Consider the following 18,742-nt stretch of genomic DNA (forward strand, 5'->3'; position numbering starts at 1 on the left):
CCTTCCGGCGTGGCGCAGGCGGGACCGGAAGGGGAGAGCGGTGGTTTCCGGGCGGGCGCGGGAGGATGGAGACCATCCTGGAGCAGCAGCGGCGCTACCATGAGGAGCGGGAGCGGCTCATGGACGTGATGGTGAAGGAGATGCTCACCAAGAAGTCCACGGTGCGTCCGGGGCCGCGGGGAGGGGCGGGGGGCGGCCGCGGCCCGGGTCGGCGCTAACCCCGCTCCTCTCCCCGCAGCTCCGCGACCAGATCAACTCGGACCACCGGACGCGGGCCATGCAGGACGTGAGTGCGCCGGGAGCGGGACCAGGGGCGGGCGGCGGCCCCGGCAGGCCTGGGGTGGGCTCCGACGGCGGCCCCGGGAGCAGCGGGGGGCGGGCCAGGCCTCTGCCTAGCGCGGCCGGAGCGCCCGGGAGCGGGCGGGTCTCGTCCCCGGTAACGTCCCCCGCGGCACTTGGGGCTTTCTTGTGTTTTTTAGAGGTACATGGAAGTGAGCGGCAACCTGAGAGACTTGTATGACGACAAGGACGGGTGAGTGCTTGTACAAACACCTCGTCTGGCGCGCGTGCGCCTGAACGGCTGCTGAATGTGTTTTGCGGATGGAGAACGTGGGGGCTCTTTTAAGTCAATTGTAAATATCTGGGGAGTAACGCTGGTCTGTGAGACCAGGAATCGAGTTTTGGAGACTAAATGTGCTCGAGCAGGACCCAGATGGCGCACTGAATGTATACAGGCTGGCTGTACGCATTGTGTTATTGTCTTGGTTTAAGTCGTGGGGGGAGGCCGTGAGTTGCCTTGGAGGTTTGTAAGTGGAGACTGGGATCTGATGTGGCTTCCAGAGGTTTGCAGTCGGTCTTACTGGAGCTTTGGGGGATCGAAATGCAGCACTAGACCTGGAAACAGATTGTATCAGTGTCAATGTGTTTTCCTTTCCACTTGTAACTTGTCCTTCTTCACGAACTCATAGCTTACGGAAAGAAGAACTCAGTGCCATTTCAGGGCCAAATGAATTTGCAGAATTTTACAACAGACTGAAACAAATTAAGGAATTTCACCGGAAGCACCCAAATGAGGTGAGTAGTTATCTACTTCATAAGAATAGGTGATTCGTGGTCTGTTGGACCTCATTCCTACAATAAACAGACTTTTTTTTCCCCCAGTTTCATTGCCTTAACATACGAGTATTAAGTACGCTAAAACATCACTTGAGAAAAGATGTTCGAGGCTAGGTGGTGCTTCAGAGGCCTCGTGTAAGCTCCTGTGAGAGCGATACGAACAGGAGAAGATGCAAGATGCTAACTGCGTTCTCTGCTTGCTGTGCGTTAGCAAAGGAACGTTCTGCCGCTGAGCTGGCGTTTGGCTCTGCCTTTCTCGTGCTGGCTAAAGTCAGACTTTTTTTCTTTGTGCAAAAGTAACGGTGAAGAAATGCTCTGGATACCTTTTCAGTTAGCAGTTTTATTGTTTGCGACCTGTTGTGATTTTATATTAATTATTCTGGGACATTAGCTGAAGTAATCATTTTTTTCTGTATGTTCTTGAAGATCTGTGTTCCGATGTCAGTGGAGTTTGAGGAACTGTTGAAGGCCAGAGACAACCCGAGTGAAGAAGCTCAAAGTAAGTTTGTAGTTTTTCTCGGAGGCCAGTTTAAGTGAAAATATGGTGCTTGCTTGAGAGGCGTTATTTAGTGAGTTGTTTGATCTGTTTTGCGTGTTTCAGAGTTCCACCTCCCTTTTACTAAATGACTTCTGAAAATTGTTCTTTTGTCATTTAAATTCTTCTGAACTGCAGCCCCCGGCACATTTCACAGTAGCGGTGCCGCTCTTGAGGAATGTTCTTGTGTGCTTACACAGAGAAGCGGTCAGGTGTCTCATCAATGAGTATCCCGCTTGCATTGTAAACATCTTCCTTAACCGTAAATTAGTCCGCAGTTAATCCTTTTCAAGTTCTAAAGTATAATAAATAATAATAACAAAGTATAATAAGTAGGGAAGATTAAGCTTATAATAAAGCTCTTCATGATCTTTGCTCCAGATCTGGTGGAGTTCACAGATGAGGAAGGGTATGGACGATATTTAGATCTGCATGATTGTTATCTCAAGTACATTAATCTCAAATCATCAGAGGTAAGTGGCTGCACGTGTCTGGGCTACTTCAGCAGTTTGGTCATGGTTATTTGTTGGGTTTTTTTTCCTTATGTAAATAAGTTGTATTTCCAAATAGCTATTTCAAAGGGACTTTGCACATACAGCTTGACAGCATCTGAATTCTGCTTCACAACTCTCCTCTTCTGTTCTCTTCAGTTGATATCTCTCTATCGTTAACGTAACGATCGCCTTGTAAAAAGCCTCTGTTTTCTGCTGCCAAGTGACTAAGGCAACATGTTAGCGCACAGAGCGCCCCGGGCCTCTGCAGTACAGAAGAATGGCATGAGCTAGTGCTTTTCTTCTGGTCTGGTAACTGGAAACTGGATGTTAATTTGGCTGCATGTGTGTCAAGTCTGACTCAAACTTTTTTGTTCTTAGAAATTGGATTATATCACTTACTTATCCACATTTGACCAACTCTTCGATATTCCCAAGGAGAGAAAAAATGCTGAGTATAAGAGGTGAGCTTTTTTGCCTACCTGCTTCTTCTATGACAGCTGATGAGAAGGATTTTGCTTCTTAAGAGTACAGCTGCTAAGAATATAATTACCAGTCAAACTTAACTGATGTAAATTGGGTGACTGAGCTGCAGTAACTCAGTCGTGTGTCTGAGCCCTGAGAAAACACGCAGCGCAGCAAAAGTGTGGAAAGCCACTTTCTACTCTGTGGAAGGACCTTGCTTTATCCTTGTAACTGCTGCATCTAGAAATCGTGTGTTGAAAGCTGTCGTAATCTTGACGACTTGCCTTTGGAGTACTAGAGGGTAATTACTTTCCAAAGATGTGGTTGGAGAAATACGTTAGAGGTTGGTATTGAATTACCTGTGCTCGTGCTTACTCTGCCAGGTACCTTGAAATGCTTCTTGAGTACCTACAGGATTACACAGATCGAGTGAAACCGTTACTGGACCAGAATGAACTTTTTGGGAAAATTCAGACTGAGTTTGAGAAGAAGTGGGAAAACGGCACGTTCCCTGGCTGGCCGGTGAGCAGTTGTTAAGCCCGTGTGAATGCTTCTGTATTTGTGATAGGTTTTCTGTGAATCGTGTGTAAAGTAATGACTGAGGTTAAGTCTAATAGCGAGGTGTGTTGTTGCAAATTTATTTTATTTTTAAATTTTATTTTTAAAATTTAATTTTAGATTTTATTTTTTATTTTTCAAAGATGCAATTTAATACTAACTTGAATTTGAAAACCAACGTAACCGGTTTGAAACAAACCTTTTTTAAGGTTTGCTTATTTTATATCTTTTCTATTGTTCCATTGCTCAGTTTAGTGAGAGAATTTTTCCATGTGACATAAACTGCTTTTCCTGAGGTTAGAATATTATATTGCATGAAGTGTTGCAGGATGTCACAGAGATCTTGCATGTGGGTTTTTTTTTTTTTTTGCAGAAAGAGACCAGCAGTGCCCTCACTCATGCTGGAGCCCACCTGGATCTCTCGGCATTTTCCTCTTGGGAGGTATGTTTTCAGTGCTCTGCACTTAGTGCTAAATTTTGAGTAGGTGGAAGCTTGGTCATTTTGGTTCTTTTCATAATTTTACTTGCTGCGCTTTCACCTCTGGCTCTGGGCTCTCTGAATAAAACTTTGGTTATGTCGATGACTTAATTTTTCCCATTAGAGGGATGTAACTTGAAAGATCTGGTTTTAGATTTGTCACATTCCTCATTTTTCAGTGAGGAGTGGTGCGCCCTTGACAGACCTTTCTTGAGTGCTATTCGTTGTTCAGGGTTGTTTTTCTTTTTTAATGAGTTAAAGTGGACATACATCCACATTGTATTTGATGAATAGCTTCTCTCTTACTGTGATTTACTTTAATTGAACAGGAATTGGCCTCCCTGGGACTGGACAGATTAAAATCAGCTTTACTGGCCCTGGGACTAAAATGTGGCGGGTAAGGTGCAGTCTTTTCACAGTTCCTTTTCAGTTTTTGAGGTCTTCCTGTCTTGCATTCCTTTATGGGATACTTATTTTGTCGTCTCCATTGTACAAGAATTACTTTAATGATGTTTGAAAGACAAAACGTTGAAAACCAATCAGGGGATACTGTGATCTGCTGTTTTGAAAAGTGTCCTGTTCTGAAGTCTCTTGTAGAGAAGAATTTTAGCTTAAGGAATGAAGACAGAGATAATAGGAAATCTCGTGATCTCTTAAAAGCTAAATTTGGAATTTTGTTGCATGAATTCAAATAGTTCTCGGGAAATGTAAAACTGTGGTTTGGACTCGTCTCCTCCCTACTTCTCCACAGGACTCTGGAAGAGCGTGCCCAGAGACTCTTCAGCACTAAAGGCAAATCCCTAGAAGCACTCGATCCTTCCTTGTTTGCTAAGAATCCAAAGACGAAAGGAAGCAAAAGGTGAGTTCCTAGAGGTCGTTCTCAGGTTGGTGGTGTTCTCTTCACTTGAATAAGTGGTCTGTAGACATCACTCTGGTATAGTCGTGACAGAGAGGCTGTTGGAGTATTAGAAGCTTTTCATGTTGGACCAAATAGTCCTGAACCAAATGGAAGATACCAGAGCTGAATGGTTTGTGTGCACTTTAGTTTACACAAGCCGTTTGGTGCTTGTTTCTGTTTTGTCGCTGCTTACAAGTCAAATGTGTCTTTAGTTCAGCGTACACACGATGTTTGCAGTTCTGGAATGGACTTCATAAAGTTTCTGTATCTATTTCCAGAGACACTGAAAGAAACAAAGATCTTGCATTCCTGGAAGCTCAGATTTATGAGTATGTAGAAGTTCTTGGGGTAAGGATTTTATTTTGTCTTTTGAGCTTTTTATTTCAGAGCTGTCAGATAGTGACTGGAAGGTCATCCACACCTTTACCCAGTGCTTTCATAGACAGCAGGCCCAGAAGAGCTATTTTCATGTCCAAAGTCGTAACCTTTTAAAGTGCGTGTTAGCAGACAGCTTTTTCTGTCAGTAAGTAGAATGTGATGGATTACGTTTATGTTTCCATTAGCTAATTATTTGGCAGGCTTTTGTGAACAGACCCAGACACAGAGGCCACATGTTCCCTTGGGGAAGCCTGTCTTGTTTTTCTCTCTTCTCTTCTAAGCACCACATCAATGTAGATAATTTCTGTTTTATGCCTAAGTCGCAGGGTACTGCAAACCTTTACCTGTTCTGCCACGATGCTCACCTGAAGTCCTTGCTTCAGTTTGGGGCGATTGCTTTTAGCAAGGTGGCTGTTGCTGTTAGCTTGTCATCTCGGAAGTGCTAATAGTAGTACAAGTTTTTCATTCTTTGGAAGTAGGAAGTGTTATATTAAAAACTTAAGTGGTTGGGCTAAATAAAATGAGAGTTCTCTGTTTTGTACTGCCTCTTCCATTCCCCTCCCTCTGTACATTGAGGAAGTGTTTCACAGTGCGAGGGTTTGCCCTTATTTTGTTGCTGTCATGTTGTGTGAACAATTCCTTCTCTTTTCTCACGCTCTAGGAACAGAGACACCTCACTCACGAGAACGTGCAGCGTAAGCAAGCACGGACAGGGGAAGAGAGGGAGGAGGAGGAGGAAGAGCAGATCAGTGAGAGTGAGAGTGAAGATGAAGAAAACGAAATCATTTATAATCCTAAAAATCTGCCTCTTGGCTGGGATGGCAAGGTAACTGAGATTGTCAGGCCTGGAAAAGCAGGAGATGTCACTGACGTCGCACTACTCTTCTGTTTGAACCTGCCTTGCCATTTGGCCTGATCTTTGTTTCTCTTTGCTTGCCAGCCAATCCCATACTGGTTATATAAATTACATGGTTTAAACATCAACTACAATTGTGAGATTTGCGGTAACTACACCTACCGAGGGCCGAAAGCTTTTCAGCGTCACTTTGCAGTAAGTAACGTTTCGCTACAAAAACATCGGTACTATGTTCAGGTAATCTTTTTAGGAAGTAACTAGTAAATCACTGGAGTGCCCGAGCGGCACTTCTTCCACTTCTACAATGCGGGTCTGGGCTGATGCTGCAGGGCCATGCGATGGGAACTATAAATTATCGAGGGCACGCTAAGATCTCTTCTGCACATTTCTGTACAGTCCCTTCTTGTTGGAACAGTATCCAGGTCTGACTGGTGCAGAGTGCCCATTGACTGCCAGTGTATTGTTACTGTCTAAAATACAGAAAAAACATTTATATAGAGGTTTTTCGGACCGGTAGATTTCTATTTTGATAGTATTTGTTTCACCCTGTCTGGATGTTAATATGTCTTTCAGCCTTTTGCATTGCGGATGAAGTGGCATTCCCTCTCACCCACTGACCTCTTGCCTCTTCTCCCCAGGAGTGGCGGCACGCTCACGGGATGAGATGCCTGGGCATTCCCAACACGGCGCATTTTGCCAACGTCACGCAGATTGAGGATGCAGTCTCGTGTAAGTAGTGATGGCAGAACAGGGAACGTGTGGCGTAAGAACGCTCGTGTTAGCTCTCACCAAAAATTTGTCTTAGCCTGTGACCAGAGACTGGTTTTGGGACAGAGGGTGAGAAACATGGTGCAAGCAGGATGATCCTTCCTTGGACCATCCCTCCCAGCTCTTAAAAGGAGAGTGGTTTTTTTTTGTTTGTTGGATACCTGCAGGCATAGATGCTTGCTGGGATTGCCAGCGAAGTGTTCGTTTGTTGCCGGCTGTTTTGGCTGTGATGCTTTGTGTGTGAAATCTCAGCCAAGTGCAATGGGCCACCGCTTCTTTAGGCAGAGTGTGGCTACATCATCCCGTGTAACTCTTACTTAATTGATCTTCGTCAACATCTTCGTGGGGAAGCCAGAAAAACCTTCAGAAATGGTAGAGCCTACAGGCAGATTTTGAAAGCCTACGGTACTTAGGACTTACAGTGATTATAACTGAATGCGGCTCATCTGTGCTGATGTTCTGAGGAGGCTGCCTCATGCGGAGGGTGGTTCTTGAATCTGCCCCACTGAGGTTAACAGATACAGGTTATGGTTCCTGGAGGGAAATTAATTCTTGCCTAGAAGAGACCAAACAGGTAAAGCCTTGATTTCCCAAACAAGCTGTTATTGCCTTTGGAGCTGTATCTCTGAAGTAGTGTTTTTGGACCTTTGCCTCTTGTGTCCCATCCTGAGTGATCCCTTTAAAGCCTTGTTTGCTTTAGTTCTTGTGCCTTTCAGTAAACCGTACTGGGGAATGATGCATTTGTAATGGATATTAGGTATGTTCCTGGATACTACTGAAGTGATGGTGTTTTAAAAGAAAGAAAAAAAAAAACAACCTTGTGTGTATATTTTACTAGATTAAAAACTAGTTTTGCAAGGGAAATGGCATCAGATCCTGTACGACTTTGTATTTACAGTGTGGGCAAAGCTGAAACAACAGAAGGCTTCAGAGAGATGGCAGCCCGACACAGAGGTGAGATGTTACAGAGGCATCTGGATGTCTCTAGTCCTGGGTGCGCGGGAACCCTCCATTTACCTTGCATCAACTGTCTGGCTCTGTCAGGAGAATTCCTGAGAGTCCCCTGTGTGCTGGAGCGATAAGCAGGAACGTATGCTGCCGGTCGCACAGCTCCTGTTAGTGGCAGTCTAGGAAAAGCACTTCTTGTGCTGTATTGGGAAGCAGTTCTGACAGCGCAGGCTCAGCCCTTTGTGGCAGAATCTTTTAATACACTGCTTTACGGCGCCAGCGTCATCTTTGCTTTCTGAGAAGAAAAAAGGAACCGTTGTGAGCAGCGTGTTTGCTTATACTAGTGCCTTTTCTTAAACTTCTGTCTCAAACCAGTTTTCAACAGTATGCGGGGAAATACAGCCTGCATTAATTACAGCTTGTAATTATTCTCTTCTCGTGGAGCCCGCTGGTAGCTGCCCTGCGTACCCTCCTGTAGGGAGGTTCCTGGCAGGGTGGTCGTGTTCAGCAGGTGCTGCTGGAGCTAAAATTCAAACGCTGGAGGACAGCCCGAGTCAGGCTGTGTCCAGGTGTCTCTCAACTGTTCCTTCCGTTCTAGGAGGAATACGAGGATTCTAGCGGGAATGTGGTGAATAAAAAGACCTATGAAGACCTGAAACGTCAAGGGCTGCTGTAGCTTTTCCCAAGGGAAGGATTTCACACCTGAAAAGCAAGTGGATATGTGTCAGCAGCTCTGAGTCTTCTTCTGTTTCTGGATTTTCTATGTGCATGAATATAGATTTCAAGGATACTTTATAGAATCACTTTCTAGTAAGCCCCTTGTGAAAAGCAGACTTGTGACGTTATTTTATATTAAAAACCCCCTTGAAGAATAAACTGGTTTTAATTTAGGAAATGCTGAGAAACTTGTCTCCTTTCATATGCTGGAAGGAAGAGATTTGATTACGGTATTTTTAAAATGCTTTTTATGCAGTTTGAATTGTCAGCAACAATTGCTTTTCTCTTATTCCCATTCTGATGGAAACTTTTATAATGAGGATTGACTTTCTGTAAAGCACACGTGAACGTTGCATGCTGACAACGAGTAACGGTCCTATACTGTATCTTGCTGTAAGCACATGGTTTTCTGTGGGCTCCTTTGCAAAACAAACGTATTTGGCTTCCATTGCTGCTTTTACCTCGGGTCTGTCTCCCTGTGGAGGTTTGGCCACCGGGATTTTATCGGGGAATTAATAATAGAGGTTGAGAGTTTATGGTAATTCCTCCAGCACTGTGGCAGCCCTCCTGCCCCCTCCGGCCCCTCGGGTGGGTTTCATTTTGGTATGGAGTTGGCTTGTGCGACATCTCCAGCCTCAAACCCCCCCCTTTCTCTGTTGTCGCTGTGCAGGGCCGTTTGCATCTCCAGGTGCCATGGAGCAGCAGGTAACAAACGCTTCCCCCGGGTGATGGTTTGCGCAGCCGGTGGTTGGCAGGGGTGGGACCGGTTGCTGGCACCAGGCTGCGAACCTGCGCGGCCGGTGCCGCAGCTGCTGTCGGTGCTCGCAGACTCCACCGCTAGCAGCGGCTCCAGGCTTTCGCTGGGGCTTTGGGGAGCAGACGGACAGGGTGAGTCAATGCTGTGGGCTCTTTCCTTTCCCTGCCCTGGGGGAAGGTTGTTCTCCTTGGGACGAGGCCGTGGTGGTGGGCGTTCGTTCCTAGCCTGCCCCGGAGCTGGGTTGGGCTGTGCTGGAGTGGCCCCCGGCTCAGTAAGGTCCAAACCTGGCCTGCGGGGTGGCTGCCCCGGTTTGGAAGGCGAGAGAGACGCCAGCCTGCGTTGGCTTCTCTTCCACTCTGAGTGAACAGCCTCAGTGGTCTCTGTGCAAGCTTCAGCCATTCCAGGTCCTCGGGGAATGCTAACTGGGCCTAAATCATGAGGCGGGAGGGGAGCGTTACAGTTCTCCTTGGAGAACTTGGCCATGGAGCCTGTTTGAAGTCACGTCTCCACTGTTTCCTTAGCTAAACAGGGAAAGATATTGAGTGAAAGCAGAGAGATTCCTGCAGCGGAGAGCTGGGTGTCATGGGAAGCACCAAAGCAGGTGGAATTTCCCAAACCATGGGGGCGAGCGGCAGGGCAAGGGGCTGGGGGGTGAGAAGCTGTGCAGATGCCTCTTTGTAGTCAGGCCTTGCCAGCAGCGTGGAGGCACAAGCAAGGACGTAACCAGGAGCTTGACAGCAGGAAACCTCTCTCCATCGGACCCGCTCCGTCGTGAAGCCTAGCCGCTGTTGGCGAAGTCCCCTTCTCCCTGCCGTGAAGCAGCGGTGGCTCCCGTGCCCGCCCTCAGGAGCAAGCTGCTGCAGCAGCTCTGCCAGGCAGCTCCTCTCACAGCAGACCTGCCTCCTGCCCCGTCTGCCCGGCCCGTATTGCTTGCCCAGAGGTGCCGCCTGGTTTCCTTGCGCAGTCCGGGCAGCGAGCCGCTCACAGCCCGAGGGCTGGGAAATCCTGCGTGAAAGGGATGTGCGTGCCGCCGTCCCGGGCTGGGGGGCTGCGGTGTGGGCTGGCAGGGAGGGGACAGGTGGGAAGGATGTGACTAGTTATCGTGAGCTAACCAGAAATATTTGAGCGTCGGCAGCGCAACGGCTCTTTATGATCCAGAGCATTGCCACCTCTCGCTAGGGAAAGCTGCTTTGGCTGTAAATGTTCCTCTTTACGTTCCACATGAGTTGTGTGCCAGAACTAATAGGCTTATTAGTTTTGCTCTGTGCCAGGTCCTGCGGGCCTGTTGCATGGGCATGTCTGGAAATGAGCATTTTTCACACCAGACTTCGTCCATCCGCAGCAAGAGCTGTGGAGGGTCTCTCTTGCTGCCCTGAGCTCTGAGGGCTGGTGGGCTTGGGTCCTCCCGTGATGGGTGCTGCTGCCGGCGGGTCGCATCTTCATTTGCGACAGCATCAGCAAACTGCTGCGCGGTGCCGAGTGTCATCCGTAACTACCCTGCCCGCGTGCTCCTGGCAGCTGCCTGCAGCTCTGCGTATTGCCTGTGCGCACCGGTGGAGGGTTACCACACCAACGGGAGCGCGTGGCTCCCCGGGGGGCTCCTGCTCGCCAGCAGCCCTGCTGGGCCCCTGGGCCCCGTCAGCGGCAGGCGGCTGCAGCAGCCGCCGTGCTTTTGGAGAGCCTCTCGGGAGGGAGCGGCGGTGGACGTCCTGGGGCTGAGCCCCGCGGCTGAGCACCGCTCCTGCGAGCATGCGGCGGCCTGCAGCACTGTGCTGTGGCCCTGAGGCTCGTACTGGAGGCAGAGTGCAGACCTGCACTGGGGTGTCTGCCCCTCACCTCCCTGCACCCTCCGGCAGCCGACCGCGGTGCTCAGCAGCAACGCAGGCAGGAGCCGGGCAAGCCCTCGGCAGCTGCCTTCTCTCCCCAGAGGTGCCAGCATCCTAGGGGAGCCCCGGGCCTCCCGGGGAGAGCCTGCACTCCCGCTCAGCTGTGTGGCTGTGCCCTGCGCTGGGCGCGCTGCTGCTGGCACGAGAGCTGGGGATGGAGGCTGTGCTGGGCTGAGCCGCAGGGCAGAGGCAACCGGCCCTCGGGAGCGGGCACCCGCTGCTGCCGGAGCGCGTGACCGTGCTGGCCAGCACCGCGCTGGCGGCTGAGGGGGTTCAGTCTGGGGGAGGCAGCTCCCAGGCCCCCTCTGCGCTTGTTCAACTGCCTCCGGCTGCAGCTGTGGCTGAAAGGGCCTGACTCTTGCTTGAAGCCTAGGCAAGCACAGTGACGAGGGTGCTGAATTATTTGGTTATTTATATGTTAGATGATTTCTGGGTTGAAAGCCTGTTGAGACCACCTGGACGGCAGTTTTCAGAGGTGCTGGTGGTGGGTGTTGTTATTGCCAGGCACTTATTCCTGCCTGAAAAGCATGTCCTGCTACTACAGGGACCAAAAACGGACTGCTGAGCAACCTGGATTTCTCTGGTGTCCCATGGCGTCCAGAATAAAGGCTGTAGAATTTCCTAGAAGAAAGGTTTCTTCAAAAAAAAAAAAAACTGAACAGGAAAAGTCTCTTTTATGTAACTTGTCCTGATGTTGTTTCTGCCGCCTCATCCCGAGCCGAGCAGCCGCAGGGAGCACGCGCCGCTGTGACGGCGGCAATGCCTGCTGGCCTGTCCCCTCCTGCTGCCCAGCTCTGACTGTGCCTCCTCCTGCCAGGTCCCGGGTGAGGTTGCTGGTGGATGAAGATGGCTGCTTGCCGATGGCTCGTCCCCTCCGTTCAAGGTAACGGGGGCTCCGCTGCAGCGTGGAGAGTGGTGTCCGTCCCGGCGTGCCCAGGACGTCTGTCCCTGCCCCAGCTGTCGGAGGCTGTGCCAGAGGCTCCCTGGGTGAGGGGTGGCCACTGGTCACCCAGGGCTCTGGGCAGCTCGGGGGTCTTTCTGCAGCAGGGCTGGTCCCCTGCGGCCAGCATGGGTCCCTGACCTCAGGTGTGTCTGTGGGGCTCCCCACGACCTCCCGGAGGGGAACTGGCCACCACCCTCCTCCAGGGAGGCTGGTGGGGGCTGGATTTAGTCTTTTGAGGGCGCACTGCCTGTGCTGCCGGGGAGGCTCTTCGGGTAAAGCGGGTGGCAGGCGCGGTGGTCTCAGTCATCCCCCCTCCATTCCAGGCCTGCTGCTCTGCATCTTGGCTCTGCACCTCTGCGTCCAGGACCCTCTTGCCACAGCAGGTGAGCTCTGCACCCCAAGGGAAACCTGGGGCTCCTGTGGGGAGTGGGGCAAAGGCAGCATGGTGCAACAGGGACTTCATCCCTGTCCCCTCCAGGCTGTATTCTGTAGGATGGAGCTGCACTGAGGAACCTTTTTTCAAGGTGTTTACCCCAGAAAAGCTTGTTCTTCACATGCAGTGTGGCTGGAAGGGGGATGGAGAAGGTGTTCCAACATCTGTCTGTAGTGCTGCTGTGGTAGTCTGTTGTCTCCAACCTGCTGTCGGGCTGCCCGGGCGCTGGCTGCAAACAGGCCTTGTTTGGGACATCCTGTCACTTACTGCCACCCACGTCCCAACCACAACGTGACTGATGCTTCCCGCAGATGCCTTTGGACCACGCAGAGGCTCAGGAGGGGATGCAGGGCTTGCTGAGCAGGAGGTTGGTGTTTTCTTCACCAAGGGGGAACTTTTGTGTCTTCCAGAGCACAGCACAGTCGCCAACGCCTCGGTGGCCGCCAACGCCTCGGTGGCCGCCAACGCCTCGGTGGCCGCCAACGCCTCGGTGGCCGCCAACGCCTCGGTGGCCGCCAACGCCTCGGTGGCCGCCAACGCCTCTGTGAACAATACAGAAGAAACATCGGTAAGGAAAGGGAAGGGAAAGGGAAGGGAAAGGGAAGGGGGCCGTTGGCCAGGCTGTTACTGCCCCATGGACAGGGTCTCCAGGCCTGCTGGTCTCTCGCAGGAGCCAGGAGTCCCATGAGAGCATCTCCTGGGGTGGAAGGGGAGCACCTCGGGCATGGCGGGCGGGTGCGCAGAGGCAGCCCCTCCAGACAGCGAGGCCGTGGTTGGGGACAGCACTGTGGTGCCGCGCGAGGAGGCTTCGCTGCAGGGTGACACCCCGCTGTGTTCTCCCTCCAGCTGACCTGCCAGAGCTTTCAGTGCTCTGGGGAGAGGTGTTACCAGGACGAGGCCCATGCCAACGAAACGGTGACCTGCCATAATGAGACTTACTGCGAGGTACGGAGCTCGCTGAGACGGAGGCGCAGGGGGGCTGTGATAGGGAAAGTCTGTTTTCCCTTTCTTTATATTGGGAATCCACTATTAAGTCTGTGTCAATCTCCTGTTTCCCTCCTCTCTCTCTGTTGCAGTCTGTCAGTTATTTTTTGCTCCTTTGTATAATGGCATCTCTTCACACTCCTAGTATTTTTCTCTTTGGCTCTGCTGTTGCAGCTTTATCGTTTCTCCAGCACAAACTACACAGCCAGGTGCAGCAGCGCGTGTGGCACAGAGATGTGCAGGACCAACAGCAGTGTGAGCACGCAGCAATGCGCCCTGGATTGCTGCGGCTCCCCGCTCTGCCTGCAGCTCAATGCCAGCTCCTACGGTAACTGCCCGCAGGGTCCCCGGCGGCGGTCTGAGGGTCTGAGGTTAATCCTGCTGCACGGGAGGGAGATGGGTGGGCAGAACCCCATTGCAGAGGGCTGGCCATGGCTCCATCGCCACATCTCACGCCTCTGGGGCTTGCTCTCCTTCAGAGCTGGGGCGAGGGGAAGGGGTGGCCCAGCAGCTGGTGAATCGGTCCCGGGTGCGGCTGTGGAGGGCTCTGCGCGGGCTGCGTGCTGGGCACAGCCTCACAGGGTTCCTCGTGTGTCTGCAGGTGACCTGCCACCCGCCACTGTGCCGCCTACGACCACCACCACCACCCCCCGAGCTCCCCCCCGAAATGTAGGTACAGGCTGGGCAGACGCTGCTGCAGCCGCGGGCTCTCCTGGGGGCTGCGGCTGCTGGGATGGCTGAGCTCCCACCTGAGCGGGGGGAGAGGGAAAGGTCCCTCCTGCGCCTGCTTTACAGGGTTAAAAGCTGCCTCTGGAAGGGGAACAAATCCTTAATGAGCTTTGAAAGGAAAGAATCTGTAACCAGCCCCCTCAAACAGGCCTTTTCCCAAGCCCAGCGCTTACGTCGGTTCAAGCGGTTTGAACCGACCGCGTGGTGAGCCTTCCTCACAGCCGCAGGGAGGGCACGGGGACCGATGGGGCACTGCAGCCTTTCTCCTGAGCCTGCGTGGAGGGGAAGGTGCTTATCTTTGCGGGGCCCTGTTAAGAGGAAGGAAAAGGAGGTTCGAAACGTTTGCTATGCTGGTGTTTCACTGAAGTCTCCTGCAGTTTCAGACGGGGCGCTGTTAGTCTTTTCTCTCTCTATCTAAAATGCCTGAGACAGCAGTGGCCAAAGACCAAGAACAGAGGGGGATTTAGAAAGGAGCCCTCGGGAAAGAAGGGCTGTCTGAGGTTCAGTTCTTGTCCTGGGAGTCCTGCTCTCCGGAACGATGAATATACGGTGTCTCTTCTGGCCCTCTCTTGCAGGGGAAAGTGTGTGCAGCGTTCTCCTGTCACGGGGAGGGATGTTTCAAAGGCAAGAAGACTGTTGCTAGATGCATTGTCGGGCATGACTTCTGTGAGGTACGGCCTTGGGGCTAAAAAGCAGGACAGCTCATGAGCTGGGACGTGCCCAGGAACCTGGGTGCACCTCTGTAACATGAATACTAAAGGCTTGGCAGGACCCCCAGGCTAATGTCTCTCCCCTCCTTCCAGATGAAGAAGATGGGCTTGAATTACATGGCGGGATGTAGCAGAGCCTGCAAGGCTGCCAAACCAGTCTGTGCTGGTGGGACGAAGGCTGCCTGTTACCAGGAGTGCTGCCCAGCTACCCTGAAAGCTAGCTGTCTGAAACTGGATGGCAAAGTTCACGTCAACAGCGCTGGGCAGGTGACTCCGGCCCCGCTCTTGAAGCTCATGGCATGCGGGGTGGTCCTGCTCCTGAATTACAGGGTCTCAGCTTCCCTCTGGGGGTAAGCAGCAGTCGGGGTGCTCCGCAGCCTGCCCTCCTGCAGCGGAGCTCCGCAGCGCTCGTTAGGATCCCTGTCTCTCTCTGACTTCAGCCAAGGCTGCTATCGAACGCCCTCTGTTACGGCCCCGTCCCAGGAACAAGGTGGCCCTTGCAGGTGCCTGCTTCTCCCCCTGTGCAGGTGCCTCCTGCCCACGGGGCGACCCCAGGCCTCTGAGCGAAACACGGCTGCAGGTTGCTGACAGGCTCCGGTCTCTGCTCCTGTTGTCCCGCAGCACAACGTTCCTGCGCTCTCTGCTTTGTGAAGAGGCTGCGGGTGTCTGCTCGGGTGCTCTGCCCAGGGATTCCTCCTCCCATTTTTGAGCTGCCCAGTGAATGGCAGGTCCTGGCCATGGGTGGACGTGGGGCTCCCTCTCGGCGCGGCGAGCCGGCGCTCTGCTTCATACCTCTGGTCACAGCGCTGACACTGGTTCCCTGCCCAAGCTCCCGCAGGGCAGGGGGATCTGAGCAGCTGCCCTGTGGGATGCCCTCCTCCGTGGGATGCTCTCCCCTTTCCACTGCTACAGCACCCTTTCCACCTGCTTCCCAGTCCCAGTTCAAGCCTCTTCTGGGTTACAACTGGAGAGGATGAATTTCTACCGGCCCAGTGCCTCGCTTGTGCTTCGTGAGCGGCCCTTTGTACCTAAGCCAATATTGTGCGCAAGGGATGCTGAAGCGTGTGGCAAAAGCCAGGTCTCCTCTTGTGCCCCTCTCCTGGGTGGCTAGTTGGGCGGGAAAGCCCTTCCATTAGCACACTGAAGCAGCAGCAGCTTTTCCCCTTGTCTTTCCAAGAGCAGCTCATGCAGCTGCCTTAGGCTGGGGCCCTCCTGGCCCAGCTGGCCGGGTACAGGTTAGCGACCGCCTGGCTGCGCTGCCTCAAGCTGGTCCTGAAGCCCACGCAAGGAAAACTTCTTTCCCCTGGGGGCTGCTCCCCCAGCGTGGTAGCGCACAACTGCCACTCGCACAACTAGCAGAGGGCCACCACCGCTGCTCCTCCGGCCGGCCCTCCGTGTCTGCGCGGGGGCAGCTACGCTTGCTTGGGGTTCACTACGCTTGGCTCGGCACTTGCCCTGCACAGGACCCTGCTGCTGAGCGCCAATCCCACCTCCCATCCCTCAGCTCCACTCTAAATCCTGCACCTTCCCAGGACTGGTGAGTCCTGGCTCCTGTTTGGTGTCTCACATTTCAGTAAATTTTAAATACTTGTAATCGAGACTCCCCCAGCGTATCCAGAGGAAAAACACTTAATCTATGCACGAAGGAAGCTACAAAGAGGTATTCTTCCCTGCCCTGCCAAAAACCTGTAGGCCTGTGAGACTTGCAAGCTAATTATGGTTTCTGAGAGCTGTTGCAGTGTGTGCCTCTGTGCTGCTGGGACTGCAGATGCTGGAACGAGTGACCTCAGGAGTAGGAACAAGAGGGTCTTAAGCCTGCTTAAAAACCAGAAAATTCTGCCTTGACTGAAGGCACAGGGTCTGCTCTAGTTAATAATCTGCTTGCAGCACAGCCTTTCTGGGCACCCTCTTACTTGTTAGTTTAAAACTGCTCTGATGTTGAAGTACCTCGTCTGGGTAGGTAAAATTACTAACGCCATGTTTCATCTCCAGTTCTTAGGCAGGAAAATGGGATTAATCTAAAAGTGTCTCATGTTTTACGTGTTCCTGTATCACATCTGTGATTCTCTACTGCTAAAGGTAGAGCAGAGACGTGAGCATTAGCCTGTAATGGCGCTGGTGCGTAGCTTGTCAGGCAGAATTCACCGGTGTCAACGCACTGCCGAGCGTGTAAACGCGCGCTCTGCTGTCCTCTGTCACTGTTGCCTCTTTAAAGAAAAGATTGCAAAAATATAAAAAAAATCTATGTGTTGGTCCCGCTGGGTTCAGGGGTTTGAGCGTGGCTGAACGCGACACGACGCGTGGGAAGGGGAGGGAGAGCCTGGGCGTGCTGGTTTGAGGCGCAGCGGGAGCCCGGCGCTTTCACCAGCAGAAAGGCTTTGCTCTGCCAGCCCTTACGCGGTGCTGCCGGCCGAGCCGTTCCTGCGCAGCGGATGTGGGACTGGGTGGAAAAAAAAGCCCGACTGAAACGATAGCTGGCCCCTTCCACCTTGCAGGGCAGCCTCAACCAGCCTGCTGTGCTGGTGCAGCGAAACCGCAGCACGGGGTTTGGGGCGTGTTTTTAATTTGTTTCAGGCCCCAATGTCAGCATGGCCGTAGCAAGTGAAAACAGAATGAAACCTGGGGTTTTTCTCTCTCAAAAATACCATCCAGCACCACGTTTCTTGTAAGAGTAGAGATTTAGCGTTTACAGCAGATTTTTCGGACTGTTCTCCTTTCGTTTCCTCTTTGCAGTCTCTTGTCTATTCTGCACGGCTGCTGGAGCGCGGAGAAGGGAGCGGAAAGGCAGACAGCAGAGCGGTTACTTTAACAGAGACTGTGTGGTTTTTTCCTCGTCTCTAGATCTTGGCTATTGCCCCTACACGAGCTGACTTAGGCCAAACTCTCCTATCTCTACTATGCAAAAGACAACGGCTGGTGACATTTTCTAGCACCTGCATACACACTCTGCAGTAGCTCATCTGCATAATAAACCGGCAGCTCAAAAGTTGGCTTACGCCAGCTGGGTCTTCTTAAAATTCAACAAAACATTGAATTGTGGGTCCAGAGGAGGGTCACAAACATGGTCAGAGGGCTGGAACAGCTCTGCTGTGAGGACAGGCTGAGAGAGCTGGGGGTGTTCAGCCTGGAGAAGGGAAGGCTGCGGGGAGACCTTATTGCTGCCTTGCAGTGCTTAAAGGGGGCCTACAAGAAAGATGGGGACAGGCTTTTTAGCAAGGCCTGCTGCAACAGGACAAGGGACAATGGTTTTAAACTAAAGGAGGGGAGATTTAGACTAGATAGAAGGACAAGATTTTTCACGCTGAGGGTAGTGAAACACTGGAAGGGGTTGCCCAGAGAGGTGGGAGATGCCCCATCCTTGGAAACATTCAAGGCCAGGCTGGACGGGGCTCTGAGCAACCTGGTCTGGTGGAAGCTGTCCCTGCCTATGGCAGGGGGATGGACGGGATGGCCTGGAAAGGTCCCTTCCATCCCAAAGCGTTCTGTGATTCAAGGTGCTACTGAAAAAAAGAGCATCTCCTGATTTTACCGGGAAATTATCCCAAGCCCCGCTGGTTTCGTGCCTTCCCAGCCGCCCGCATCCCGCCGGGCGGGATCCCGTACGGGCGGCGGGATGCGAGCGGCCGGGATCGTGGGTGCACCCGCACAGGATCCGCTCGGTTGTGAAACCGGTTGCCCGGGGCGGGGAGCGGCGCTGGGAGCTGCCCCGCGGTCCCCGGGCCCCGCCGCGTCATTCGGCCTCCGACCCCGCCCGGCGCCGCTCCCGGGGCCAAGCGGTAACGGAGCGGCGGGGCCGGGCCGGGAGGGGGGAGCCGCTGCCGCCGGGGAGGCCCGGCCGAGCGGGGCGGTGCCGAGGGCCGGGCACGACGTATCGCGACAGCCGCGCCGAGCGGCCGGGCCGGGGGAAGCCGCCGCCGCCGCCGGGTACCGCTCGCGGATCGCGGGGACCGCGGCCCCGCCTGGCTGCGCTCCCGCGGCGCGGAGGATGGACCAGTCGGTCGCCATCCAGGAGAGCCTGGCGGAGGGGGCGACCTGCCGGATCGTATCCTTTGCCTCGGCCTTGGTGTGCGGGGAAGGCCGGGTTCCCTCCCT

General features: G+C 52.9%; 3 protein-coding genes across 10 annotated transcripts in view; all 3 read left to right on the forward strand.

Annotated features, from left to right (window-relative positions):
- On the forward strand, positions 1-8,386 carry SF3A3 (splicing factor 3a subunit 3). The gene is made up of 17 exons (XM_087760511.1): positions 1-161; positions 239-286; positions 480-532; positions 969-1,074; positions 1,543-1,615; positions 2,033-2,124; positions 2,524-2,606; positions 2,991-3,129; positions 3,539-3,607; positions 3,973-4,040; positions 4,395-4,502; positions 4,820-4,889; positions 5,581-5,745; positions 5,860-5,970; positions 6,414-6,504; positions 7,442-7,497; positions 8,090-8,386. The coding sequence occupies exons 1-17, from the start codon at positions 66-68 to the stop codon at positions 8,165-8,167; spliced, it is 1,506 nt and encodes a 501-aa protein (XP_087616637.1). The 5' UTR covers positions 1-65; the 3' UTR covers positions 8,168-8,386.
- Positions 6,414-17,459, forward strand: LOC148055373 (uncharacterized). Its single transcript, XM_087760513.1, has 8 exons — positions 6,414-6,504; positions 11,669-11,734; positions 12,118-12,177; positions 12,638-12,795; positions 13,074-13,172; positions 14,516-14,611; positions 14,744-15,000; positions 17,384-17,459. Exons 2-8 carry the CDS (start codon positions 11,692-11,694, stop codon positions 17,457-17,459), a joined length of 789 nt encoding a protein of 262 aa, XP_087616639.1. The 5' UTR covers positions 6,414-6,504; positions 11,669-11,691.
- The window catches only part of INPP5B (inositol polyphosphate-5-phosphatase B), a 21,424-nt gene continuing 17,682 nt past the window's right edge, over positions 15,001-18,742 (forward strand). For 4 of the 8 annotated variants that reach the window (XR_015705415.1, XR_015705414.1, XR_015705416.1 and 1 more), the window contains exon 1: positions 15,001-18,692. Coding sequence is in view for 5 of the 8 variants with exons in the window: in XM_087760510.1 (XP_087616636.1) it covers positions 18,264-18,692 (429 nt within the window). In the remaining 3 variants the exon portion in view is untranslated. The remainder of the gene's footprint in view (positions 18,693-18,742) is intronic. The other 4 variants (XM_087760507.1, XM_087760508.1, XM_087760509.1 and 1 more) reach the window with 3 other exon arrangements.

Source organism: Nipponia nippon, unplaced genomic scaffold (assembly GCF_047370975.1).
Source record: "Nipponia nippon isolate SJK-2023a ecotype South Korea unplaced genomic scaffold, ASM4737097v1 scaffold_23, whole genome shotgun sequence".
Lineage (NCBI taxonomy): Eukaryota > Metazoa > Chordata > Aves > Pelecaniformes > Threskiornithidae > Nipponia > Nipponia nippon.